The sequence below is a fragment of the Equus quagga genome, chromosome 2 (genome assembly GCF_021613505.1).
Source record: "Equus quagga isolate Etosha38 chromosome 2, UCLA_HA_Equagga_1.0, whole genome shotgun sequence".
NCBI classification, from domain to species: domain Eukaryota; kingdom Metazoa; phylum Chordata; class Mammalia; order Perissodactyla; family Equidae; genus Equus; species Equus quagga.
In genome coordinates, this window is record NC_060268.1 from 157,792,150 (window position 1) to 157,805,463 (window position 13,314).

General features: G+C 42.4%; 1 protein-coding gene across 2 annotated transcripts in view; it reads left to right on the top strand.

Moving 5' to 3' along the window:
• The first annotated feature begins 263 nt into the window (after nt 1-263).
• The window catches only part of CNNM2 (cyclin and CBS domain divalent metal cation transport mediator 2), a 163,122-nt gene continuing 150,071 nt past the window's right edge, over nt 264-13,314 (top strand). For both annotated transcript variants that reach the window (XM_046649164.1, XM_046649174.1), the window contains exon 1: nt 264-3,489. In XM_046649164.1, coding sequence (XP_046505120.1) covers nt 1,872-3,489 — 1,618 coding nt within the window. In that variant the 5' untranslated portion in view covers nt 264-1,871. The remainder of the gene's footprint in view (nt 3,490-13,314) is intronic.

A 13,314-nucleotide genomic window follows, 5' to 3' on the forward strand; every position in this document is an offset into this window, starting at 1 on the left:
GGAGGAAGTAGCACCAGAAACTGAAGGACTAGGAACTAGACTTCGGTCATTATTTGAAATAATCGGAATAAAAATCCTTTCATTTCTTTAACATTCTACAAATATTGTTTTGAGGCCCTGGTGATACAGCAGTGAGCAAGACAGACAAAAATCTTTGCCCTCAGGAAGGTCAAGTTCCAGTGGAAAGAGACAGATAATAACTAAATGAAGGAAAATAAAGCAGAGAGGGTGTAGAGGGAGCGTTTATTTACAAGTTAAAAAAAGGTGGCCTTTGAGCAGTTCTGAAGGAGGTGAACTAAGGGGCTATGCTGACACCTGGAGGAAGAGAGTCCCAGGCACAGGAAACAACAGCAAGTGGACAGGCTCCCAGGGGAGCGTCCCTGGACAGAAGGAGAAGCAGCTAGGAAAATCTGGCTGGAGCAGCAGGTGATGCTCCCCAGAGAAGTAAGGGGAGATAGCAGACTCTTGAGAACCTTGTCGGATTTGTTCCGTGCTGTGGCTTTTACTGTGGTGAGATGGGAAGCTGGTGGAGGGTTTCAAAAGAGGGAGCTACAGGGTCTGTTTTAACAAAACCACTCAGGCTGCTGGGTTGAGAAGGGAAGGAGGCAGGTGTAGAAGAGGAGAGACCAGTTAGGAGGACATTGCGATCATCTCCAGCAGAAATTAATCAGAAACGTCTGATTGGTTTACAAAAAGGGATGAAAATGGGCTTGCAGAATACAAAAAAAGAGGTGATTAATAATGCGCCTTTATGGGTCTGCTTAGGATATCTGCCCTCTCCCATTCCCTAAAGTTGCATGGGTCCTACCCCTTCAGTACATGTGGATTGGGGTCCAGGGAATACAGACTTTCAGCAGGAATACGAGGGGATTCTTATGACTAGGAGGTTTGGGAAACTGCTTCACTCTAACCTCCCCACACCCCAGCACACCTTTTGGAGTTTGGGGCAGACCTGGAAGGCGTTGCAGGGCGCCCATGCAGCCGGAAGGTGGCGCCACCTGACCGCGAGCTGCAGAGAGCGCGCCTCTCCTAAGGAGAAGTGAGAGGCTGCAGACGAGCCGGTCGGTGGCTGCTGGGGTCACCCAGGCCTCGCTTATCCCAGCCGGAGCGGCCCGCACAAATAGAAGAGAGTGGCGTGGCCAAGTGCCCTGGATTCTTTTTAGGCTAATGTGCATCTTCAGCCGCCCCTAGTGGGACTCTTGGCTCCTGAGGCAGAAGGCGCAGCCCTCTGTGCACGGGCATTGAGCGTTTGGGAGCAGGCAGAGCGGTGCAGCGAGAACCGGCCAACTTGCTCCACAAGATATTAGTCCAACCATGCCGACCCAGGCGCGGCGATCTACCACCGAGGCCCCTCAGGGAGCACCGGCCCTGTGCACGGCACCATTTCATTGGCAGCGGGACTGGAGGCCCCGCCCCCTTTCGTACAGCTCTCGTCTGTGACTGGCTGTCGGGCCCCGGCCGGCCACACCTCCTCCCCTCGCACATACACAAGAGTCACGCGCCTTTCAGTTGGAAACTTGGCGTGCTGGGGAGGACAGTTGCCCTCATCGTCCCACCCACGTCCCTTGTCATTGGTCCGCGGGGCCGCTCGCGACCACGCCCCCATTCTAGCCCCCTGGCTGCGGGGTCGGGCGCCCGCTCGTGATTGGCTGGTTGGCCTGCCTCTCTCGGGAGTGGCAGGCGCTCCCCTCCGCCCCCCCTCCGCGAGGCTAGAGGACCCTCAGCTGGCGGAGGCCGAGTCAGTGTCACTCAGGGAGGCGGGCTGCTGAGCACCGGGTGGGGACGCTCCGTTGCAATCTCTCCCAGGGGCCGGTGCCTGCGCTCGCGCCGTCGGGTGGGAAGGATGAAGCCGCAGCTGGAGCAGCCACCCTATGATTGGCTGTGGCTCTTGTGAACCCGAAGTAAAGATGGCGGGCGGGCAGGCAGCCGCTGCACTGCCCACTTGGAAGATGGCGGCGCGCCGCAGCCTCAGCGCCCGCGGCCGGGGGGTCCTGCAGGCGGCGGGGCGGCTGCTGCCGTTGCTACTGCTGAGCTGCTGCTGCGGCGCGGGCGGCTGCGCAGCGGCGGGCGAGAACGAGGAGACGGTGATCATCGGGTTGCGGCTAGAGGACACGAACGACGTGTCGTTCATGGAAGGGGGGGCGCTGCGGGTGAGCGAGCGGACCCGGGTCAAGCTGCGGGTGTACGGGCAGAACATCAACAACGAGACGTGGTCCCGCATCGCCTTCACCGAGCACGAGCGGCGGCGCCACAATCCCGGCGAGCGCGGGCTTGGGGGTCCCGCGCCTCCAGAGCCGGACAGCGGCCCCCAGCGCTGCGGCATCCGCACCTCAGATATCATCATCTTGCCCCATATCATTCTCAACCGCCGTACATCGGGCATCATTGAGATCGAGATCAAGCCGCTGCGCAAGATGGAAAAGAGCAAGTCCTATTACCTGTGCACGTCGCTCTCCACGCCTGCCCTGGGCGCCGGTGGCCCGGGGTCCGCGGGTGGCGCTGTCGGGGGCAAGGGCGGCTCCGGGGTGGCCGGGCTCCCGCCGCCCCCGTGGGCCGAGACCACATGGATTTACCACGACGGCGAGGACACCAAGATGATCGTGGGCGAGGAGAAGAAGTTCCTGCTGCCCTTCTGGCTGCAGGTGATCTTCATTTCGCTGCTCCTGTGCCTGTCCGGCATGTTCAGTGGCCTCAACCTGGGACTCATGGCCCTGGACCCAATGGAGCTGCGCATCGTGCAGAACTGCGGCACGGAGAAGGAGAAGAATTACGCCAAGCGCATCGAGCCCGTGCGCAGGCAGGGCAACTACCTGCTGTGCTCGCTGCTGCTGGGCAACGTGCTGGTCAACACGACGCTCACCATCCTGCTCGACGACATCGCCGGCTCCGGCCTCGTGGCGGTGGTGGTCTCCACCATCGGCATCGTCATCTTCGGGGAGATCGTGCCCCAGGCCATCTGCTCCCGACACGGCCTGGCTGTAGGAGCCAACACCATCTTCCTCACCAAGTTTTTTATGATGATGACCTTCCCCGCTTCTTATCCGGTCAGCAAACTGCTGGACTGCGTCCTGGGCCAGGAGATAGGCACGGTCTATAACCGGGAGAAACTGCTGGAGATGCTCCGGGTCACCGACCCTTACAACGACCTCGTTAAAGAGGAGCTGAACATCATCCAAGGGGCGCTGGAGCTCCGCACCAAGACGGTGGAGGACGTGATGACTCCGCTCCGGGATTGCTTCATGATCACCGGCGAAGCCATTCTGGACTTCAACACCATGTCAGAGATCATGGAGAGCGGCTACACTCGCATTCCGGTGTTTGAGGGGGAGCGCTCCAACATCGTGGACCTCCTCTTTGTCAAAGACTTGGCCTTCGTGGATCCAGATGACTGTACTCCCCTGAAAACCATCACTAAATTTTATAATCACCCCTTGCACTTTGTTTTCAATGACACCAAGTTGGACGCTATGCTGGAAGAATTTAAGAAAGGTGGGAAATTTTGGTATCTTTCATTGGCTTGCTCTTTCTCTCTCCATCCTCCTCCCTCCTTGAGTCCTCTACCCTCAGACCTACCCTCCAAGGCGAGCTGACCGGAATTTCTCCTCTCTCTTAAGTGCAAAGTTGAAAGGGTGGTGTGGATTTGGGGGTGGATTAAACTAGTAAGAGCTTCTAGGTTCTTTAAAAGCACAAGACTGCCATCTCTTGCTTTTTCTCATATCAAAAAGCAGGCTTCCTATTTTCTGTGCATGATGCTCTCCCCAGCTTTCTGGTTTTGAAGGGCCTGCTGCATTCATGCCCGGGTTCTGAGTGGGTAGATGAAAGTAGGGACCGGCTGATGCCATGCTATACCATTTGGTTGATGCGTACTAACCGCAAGCATTTGGAAAACATTTAAATAGCTTTTCTGAACCCAATACAATCCTTTTCCTCCTCCTTAAACCATTCATTGACGTTTCAGAGATTGGAAGTGCATTTTCAGTAGCTGCTGATACTGGTTGTCTAGTGGCCTGTGGGAAAGCCTTTGAGGATAGGGAGTGGGGTAAGCCAAATATCACCCAAAGAATTCACTCATTTGGATGTGACTTGCCTTAACTGGAAACGAGGGTTTTTAAAAAAAACTAAAGTTAGTTATTAATATATAACTTGGAAAGACTAGTGGTAAGTTAGCCTTTTACAAGGCTTTATCTTCTTTAGCTTTCTTCACTAGTTGTGTTTACCTGACAGCAAATAAAATTCCCCAAACCAAGTGTGGTTTCGGCAGAAAGCTTGAACCTTTAACAATAGGATGAATTCCTCTTATGGTTTACTTATTTCTTGAGTCTTTCTGGTTTAAAAGGGTTCTTTTTAACCTTGATCACCTGGTACGTGAGCTTGAAGTATGCCTTCAAGTCACCCCTCACCATTCCAGGGAGTTATAACAGGGAAGAGAAGTGCAGAATCTGGTGTGCTCCCCTTTGTTTGCATCGTGGTATTTTTTGTTTGTTTGTTTTACCATGTAACGAACAGGTAAATAACAACGCCTACTACTATTACTGAAATTCTACCTTTAAAAATGTTTCCAGTAAATAGCTAGTGTTGTTATTTGAAAACAAGAGATGCTGAGTGTTTTCATTGCTTTGATGCTAGTCCATGCACACGTATTAAAATGTGTATGTTACCTTTAATGACCTAGTAGTCTCAAAATTAAGTTTTCCTTCTTCAAATAGAATTTTGGTCACCAATAGTGGTCTCTCCACTGAAAATGGCCACGTGTAAATGGTGACAGCTCACTGGATGTGATGATCTGAACATATTCACAGAGTGTGTGCTTGTCCTAATTCCGTTTTCCTGCCTGAATAGTGTCCTCTCTGGAACAGGACCACATTGCAGTAATTTTCAGATAAAGGAATAGAGCAGAATGTGCTTTGGAGATTGGTAATTTGCATTTAAAAGCAGAAGGAGATTCTTCCGGATTCTTAAATAGTAAAAAGAAAATGCCCATTATCTCTAGGTGACAGAACTCCTTTTGGGGGTGTCATTATTCTTTCACTACTAAATTGTTAATTAGAGCATCTAACCAGTCTCTTGTTTCATTTTGCAGGAATATCTGCAATACAGAAAGATATATTGAAATGCTTGAAAATGCCTGTGAAATAGTACTTTATTTTCTTTTTGTTGCTAAATTTCCCAATATTGATACAGATAACTTAGTCTCTGTTTTTCTTTATTATTCAGAACTTTTGCACATCTACTCATGGGTCGATATCACTAGTATATACTAGTCTTTTCTTTATTCCTGCATCTTTTTTCTTTGAGAATTTTACTCTGCACCTCACAACTCATTAATCCTGCCCCTAACTCAAAATTTCAAAATTTGCATTATTTTGAGATTTGTTTTTGGTTGTCCTTGAGCAATTTTCCTGTGACTAATTTGTTTTCATGAGGAACTGTTTTTTCCCCCAAAATTACCTCTTACAGTGTTTTCTTTGAAATGTATCCTTTAAATGATTGAATTACTAACATTTTCCCATGAATTCCAGAAAAATAATAATGCACACGATTTTATTTTTGTCCTTAACTAGAATGATGTAGTTGGTTAAGAAGATGGTACAAGTTAAATGTACATTCAAGCTAGTGGCATATTCAGAAGAGCAGGCAAAGACAGTGGGTTGCAATGGGAAATTCAAGCCATGATCTTAAAGGGACGGAGTGGGTGTTGTTACTTAACCTATAGGAATAACTGATATTTCGCCTTCTCTTTCTTGATCTTTTGGTGCCTTTAACCGTACTGACAGCTGTGTTAGTTTGTTTTTCTATATGAGGTAGAATAGTTCACCTGAATTTTTTCCTTCATTTTCTAATTCACTTATGAAAGAATATGAACAGTCACCCTTCTGTTGTTTTTTCTCTATTGAATAATGGTGTGTGTGATGGTTTGAAGCCTTTTTCTTCCTCTCTTCCCCTCTTTCTCCTAACAATACCAACTGTAATCCCCAAAACTGGTTAGATCATTAATCCGGATCTCATTGAAAATTATCCTTCCTAATTAAGAATGTCTGCAGGAAGCCTTTCCTGTGTATGGCTGTACATCATTAGTCTGAGTTGTTCTTTACTAAGGAGGGGAAAGGTTCTGTAATGTGGAAAGAAACGAAAAGCTACCTTTACATAAGCGTATGTGAATGTCTTCTTTCTGACAATTAGAACTTTTTGCCTGGTTTCCAGGAAACTCTTAGCTCTACTTGAGGTTGGAAGACAGTAATTATGCTAATTTTCCAGTTAGCTTATTATTATTATTTCTTAGTTATTTGCTCTGTGCCAGGTACAGGGCTGGAGGCTTTCCATGAATCACCTTGTTTAAATCTCATGATGTCTGAGTGAAGGAATCTCCGTTTTACACATGAGGATATTGAGGCTTCGGTTAAATGATTTGTACAGGGTCACATAGTAGGTTGTTGATTTGGGGTTTTAACTCAGATGCGTGACAGTGGTCTACCATTCTGCTATGCTGGTCCCCTGGATCCTCATTATGCATTTCTATTTTAAGTGAGTGCGAAGTTTGATCTTTTGTCAAAACATTGCCTCGGAGCTTGTTGGGCAACAGACACAGAAATGTATTTAAACATACAGATGGCTTCACATCCAGTGTTTCTGTGATGTGGTACCTAACAGTTGGTGTCCCCACTTTTGCCATTAAAATAAATAAAATTTTTGGCCTGTGTGATCCTAAATCTAAAGAATTCTATTCCCCATATTTCCGCGTCGGGCATCAAGATTTATTTCAGAACGTTTATCCTGACATTATGGTATACACGTGTGCTGCTCTAGTGGACTCCTGACAGCTGTTTCCTAATAGCTGAGGTGGTTTGTAGTAAGGTTTCACTCTTAGCTTCTTATCTGTTTCTGTTGCAAAGGTGACTCAAACTCAGTTTTGTGTTTTGATCTTGATTTTATTTACTTTTCTTTGTAGCCACCTATATAATAATTGGTTGCTAGCGACCATCCTTTACACCTCTGCCCCTGTGCTCCATGCAGTCAGTCTTTCTCTTTTGTTCATTTTGTAGTTACTTATAAATCTAAAACGATAAAAGTAAATACCCCCAGAGGATTATGAGAATTTTAGAAAAACTGCCTAAAACAAAAGAGTGTAGAGGAAAGAAACACTAAATGAAAGATTGCTACCTTTGTGTGCAGAAAGGATACTAGAAGTTGTTCATTTACCTGACAAACCTTCCTAACAGACATTGTGGGCTCTTAGCCACCCAGTTGTCTACACCGGGGTGGAATTTAAAGGGTTAGTAACTAGTTTTTGCTGCTTTGTTTTTTTTCTCTTAGTGTTGCAACAATGGCCTCCCAGTATTGCGAGGATGCTTGTTTCACAGCTGCTAGGGACTTAGGCTGGCTATTTCCTAGCTTTTTCTTACCTGGGAACGGGTAGGATCACCAGATGACGTCTTTTAAAGGAAGATTGCAATGTGTGGTTTTTGCTCAAACGTTAGGTCTACAACTGTCTCTTCCTATATCACAACAAATCTTTTCATATTAATGTGTTGAGAGTTTAACATTAAAAACTTTTTCTCGCCAAATAAAGCATTCCACTCGCCTAGAATCTAGGAGGATGTTTTTATTGGTGTTTAAAGGTATGAATGGTGTTGGGCGTGGCGGGGTGGTGGATATATTTGTTTCTATGATTTTGTTTGTTTGTTCTTTTTATGCAGTAACGCACGTTAAACTATTATAATTTTGTGTGATTTTAGAACACAATTATGAAATATCCAGGTAGTATAGAATCAGAGCTGGAAGGCAGACAGCTTGAGGATCATCCATCTAGTCCACTGTTTGTGACACTCACCAGATGGTAAGAATTACTTGGATCACTTATTAAGAATAAGGTCGTGGGGCCTCACTCAGAGACCTCCTGAAGTGGTATCTCCAGGGAAGGGGCCCTGGAATCCATATGGTTAACAGTTAACCTGAGGTAATTCTTATGGTTAGGTGGGTTTAGGAAATGCTAGTCTACTTAACCTCTTAAATAAGGAAAGTAAACCCAGAGAAGGTGAGAAAGTTAAGTGACTTGCTTAAAGCTACTCACCTAGCTAGTAGCATCAACAGGACTAGAACCCATGTCCCTGACTCTAGACTGGAATTCTTTCCACTCCAACAAGCTGGCCCTCTGATCCCCAGTTAAAGGTACTTTAACTCTGACAGAGTTGAAGGTAGCTGCATTAATGGTGAAAGCAAATATTCAGGTTCGCCATTGGTTTTTATTTGTCTTGTGGTTTTGATGTCAGTCTTTTTGATATGCTGGATTCAAGCCATCTTTGACAGGCATTTTGTTTCATAGAAAATAAGTCTCAATGTGTGAGCTCGCTTTATTTTAGCTTACTTCAAGTTTTTTACTCTGCTAAGGTCAGACTAGGAGGGTATTTTAGGAAACGAGTATTGGTATATAGTTTGCTTGAAGCCTCAGGTAGTTAAGTATAAGGTATTCCTTTTGAGTTAACTTGTTTTGGATGTCCCTGAAGGATGTATTTTCTTTTTGGTCATTTCTACTATGAGAATAATAAAGATTGGATTTGGGACTGTGGGGTGAAACTTCTTTGGCTCTATTAATTTTTGTTCACAGTACCGGTCTATAAATTTTCCATTGAGATATTCGTCAAAGCATTTGGAGCAGGTGTCCCTTTCATGCATCTATGTATCCTTTTTTTTTTTCACTTTTTTAAATATTGTAAGTTAAATTCTTTCAGAGAATCATGTCTGGTTTTTGGAGGTTATTTGTGTTAATAGGATCATGAAGCCTGAGCATGGCCTTTTTGGTCAGGAGATACGACAGTTGAATACCGGCTCTGACTTGGTATGAGCTGGACGAAACAGGAAAGGACCTTGTTCTGCTTTTTCTCTTGGCTTTTACGGGGATTACACAGCACCTGCCCCCTCCCCCCAAAAGGTCTCAGAATTACTTAAATTCTGAAACATTCCAAACTACTGTAAGAGACTGGTTAATTTTAATTATTAGCAAAACTAAACACACTTTAAAATATTATTAACCAGGAAAACCCACAAAATAGACTGAGCCAACATAATATTTTATGGTTGTATTTGCTTTTGAACTACTTAAGCTTTTAAGAACAAATCTCTAGACTCTAATTAGATGTTTACTTTAGCTCCATATAAGGAAGTATATTTCTTTCTAAGGGGCCCTTCCCTCTAAATGCATACATTTCATTGGTAGTCTGTTTCAATGCCAGTAAGATTTGCTTGACATATAAAGAATATTTATTAAATTTAAATACATGGAAATGGATGACTAGGGTTGAATATAATTTTAGTATTGTCTTTTCATCTTCTTTTTCTCAGAACACACAAACAAGAAACCTCAAATTCTACCAACATTGGAAAGAAGAGACAATAAGAAGCCTTCTTTCTTTCAACATCACTACACTGGCAGCTCCAGACTGTCTACATAGGAGGATTTTAGGGGTGCATGCTCTGGAAGGGGGAGCTAGGAGACCAATAACTAGCACCCTCTGTCGATGATGTGTTTGTTGGGCTGGCTTAGGAGTTGATGGAGATAATGGGGATGCTAACTCCCCCCCCTGATTTACATTGGTGCTGCCACTGATCGTAAACACTGCTGTAATGATGGTGAGATCCTCATTTCTTCATCCTTAACCCCTCCTTGCTGTCAGACCTAGGTGGGAATGTTTCTCTTTTTGCATTCACCATCTGCTAATGCAAAGGTTGAGAAAAATGTGCTCTTTCTGCATCTACTTTGGACAGGTAATTTACCTCTTTAAGCGTCAGTTTTTTCCGCAGTAAAATGGGATATTTTCTAAACAGAGATTACTTAGTTAGAATTAATGTGACAGTGAACGTAAAAATGCTTCTAATAGGATCTGGCACTTAGTGGTCAGTTAACCACTATTTGTATCATGATGATTCTGTAGGTTCTTTGTTGTACTTGTTCTGTCTCTAGTCGAGAAGACACTGTGGGCCATGTGTGCTCATAGTTAGGGATGTGGAAATCTTGAGAGTGGTTAATTATTGTAGGTTTTTTCTTTTCCTTTCTATTGTGACAGAATGCTATGCTTTGTTACTTTTCTAGCAGTTGCTGTTACTTGATGAGATGGCCACAGGCATATATATTTTGAAGGGAAACAGAACAGTTGATTATATGTTCTATTCTCCTTGGAGTAAGAATACTGAATTAAAAAAATTCTTCATTTTCCTTAACTATAAGTGACTGAAAAAGACGACAAAGTTTAAAAGAAATAGAGCAAGTACTCATGAATTTTGGACGCCCTTAAATAGCCGAAGTTTGAAGACTAAAGGAAGGTCTCAAATTACTCTAAGATCTTTTAATGTTGATTACATCAAAAGTATAAAAAATGGTAATGTCTAATATAGCAAAGTTTTGTTTCTTTGTAACAATGTAAATTTGTAATACTTTTGGAAGGCAACCAGGAGTCATAAAAATGTCCTACTCTTTGCTTTAATAATTTTTTTCCCCTGGAAATCTTAATTCAGTGATATAATTCAAGAGAAGAAAAGAGCTATGTTGGCTTTTCGTGTTGTGTGTATATTGCAACATTATCTATAAATAGTGAAAAATTGGAAGTAACTTAAATATCTGATACTTCAAATCAGGCCATGGAGGGGAAGGAGTTAAGAAAATTGTAGACGTCAACTAATTGCAGCCATTTAGTGATAATTTTGAAGGCCATATAGCAATATGGGAAAATTTATTTTGCTTATTTTGCATAGATTATAGACATGTAAAAATACACGTGTGCAGACTAGAAGGGAACATGGAAAAAGTGAAAATAGTTGATGTGTTAGGAATGATCATTCCAGTCTTTGCAGAATCTCCTTGTTAACTTTATACAATAATATACCTAGAAAAAATTAAAATCTGCTGAGAACATTACAAGTCCTGATCTTGGGAAAACTAACCTTTGCTCATATTAGGGAACTCATTTCATTTCTCCTTAGGAACATTTTACTGCTGAAACAAATGGTTCTTTGTAAATTTTTAAAAATTGATATATAATTCATAAAATTCACTTTTTTAAAGTGTACAGTTTGGTGGTTTTTAGTGTATTCACGAGGTTGTACAACCATTACTGCTACTTACTTCTGGAACATTTTCGTTACTCCAGAAAGAAACCCTGTACCCATTAGCAGTCAGTCTCCATTCTCCTCTCCCCACAGTCCCTGGAAACCGTTAATCTACTTTCTGTCTCTATGGATTTGCCTATTCTGGATGTTTCATATAATTGAAATCATACACAATGTGGCCTTTTGTGTCTGGCTTCTTTCACTTAGCATAATGTTTTCAAGGTTCATCCATGTTGTAGCATGCATCAGTATTTCATTCCTTTTTATGGTCAAAAACTATTCTCTTTTATGGATATGCAACACCGTTTATCCATTCATCAGTTGATGGACATTTGGACTGTTTCTACTTTTTGGCCATTATATATAATTCTGCTATGAACATTGGTGTATAAGTTTTTGTGTGGACATATGTTTTCAATTTTCTTGGGTATATACCTAGGAATAGAATTGCTGGGTCATATGGAACTCTATTTTTAACTCTAAGAAACTGTCAAACTGTTTTTCAAAGTGGCTGCACCATTTTTACATTCCCACCAACAATGTATGAGGGTTCCAATTTCTCCATATCTTCACCAAATCTTGTTATTGTCCTTTTTTTAAAAGAAAAATTGTAGCCATCCTAGTGGGTGTGAAGTAGTGTCTCTTTGCGGTTTTGATTTGCGTTTTCCTAATGGCTAATGAGGTTGTGCATCTCTTCATGTGCTTATCAGTCATTTGTGTTTCTTCTTTGAAGAAATATCTATTCAAATCCTTTGCCCATTTTTAAATTGGGTTATTCGTCTTTTTGTTGTTGAATTGTAATTGTAATTGTTCTTTGTGTATTCTGGATACTAGTCCCTTATCAGATATGTGATTTTCAAATATTTTCTCCCATTCTGTGAGTTGTCTTTCCACTTTCTTGGTAGTGACCTTTGAAGCAGAAAGGTTTTTAATTTTGATGAGGTCCAATTCATCTCTTTTTTGTGTTTTGTTGCTTGTGCTTTTATTGTAATAGCTAAGAAATCATTGCCTAATCCAAGGTCACAAAGATTTATGCCTATATTTTCTTCTAAAACTTTCATAGTTTTAGCTCATATATTTAGGCCTTTAATTCATCTTGAGTTAACTTTTGAATATGGTGTGAGGTAGGAGTCCAACTTCGTCCTTTTGCATGTGGACATCAAGTTGTTCCAGCACCATTTGTTGAAAAGACGTCTTTCCTCATTGAATTGTCTTGACATCCTTGTCAAAAGTCAATTGACCATAAACATGAGGGTTTATTTCTAGACTCTAAATTCTGTTTCACTGATATATGTGTCTGTACTTATGCCAATACCACACTGCTGTGGTTCTTGTAGTTTTATAGTAAGCTTTGAAATCGAGAAGTAGGAATTCTCCAACTTTGTTCATTATTGTCAGGATCTCTTTCATTTTTATGTGAATTTTTCATGGATCTTCTTGTCTGTTTCTGCAAAGAAGGCACTTGGAATTTTGATACGGATTGCGTTGAATCTGTAGACCATTTGGGGAGCATTGCACTGTTAATAGTATTAAATCTTCCATCCATGAACATGGGATATCTTTCCATTTATTTAGGTCTTCTTTAATTTCCTTCAATAATGTTTTGTAGTTTTTAGTGTACTTGCAATCTTTTCATTAAATAAAGCACTTAGGAATAAATTTATTTTTGATGCTCTTGTAAATGAAATTGTTTTATTAATTTCATTTTCAGGTTGTTCATTGCTAGTATATAGAAATAGAAATTGATTTTTGTATATTGATCTTGTGTCCTGCAACCTTGCTAAACTCATTTATCAGGTAACAAATAGTTCTTAAAATAGAAAAGTGCTTTTAAAAAACACATGAGTTTTTTTTGCAGTTATCTGATATTTGTTTTATGTAATTGTAGTGGATTTTATTTTTTCTTTAAAAAAAACTTGGGCATTTTTACTTGCCACTTTCGTATGTATAGAGTGAAGCACCTAGTATTTGTTATTGACAGTGTCATTCTTTGGGAAATTTGATAGGAAAGAGTAAATTTTGTATCTCAGATTAGATATAGGAAAAAAAAGAAATAGGCTATATGAAACATGTCAGTCAAAGAGACCAAAGATGTAGCTGGCTGGAGCTTGGAGGTTAACAGTTAATGTGTTTTGAGGCTGACTCCATGTTAAGTTTGTGCACTCCACTTCGGCAGCCTGGGGTTCGCTGGTTCTGATCCTGGGTGCAGACCTAGCA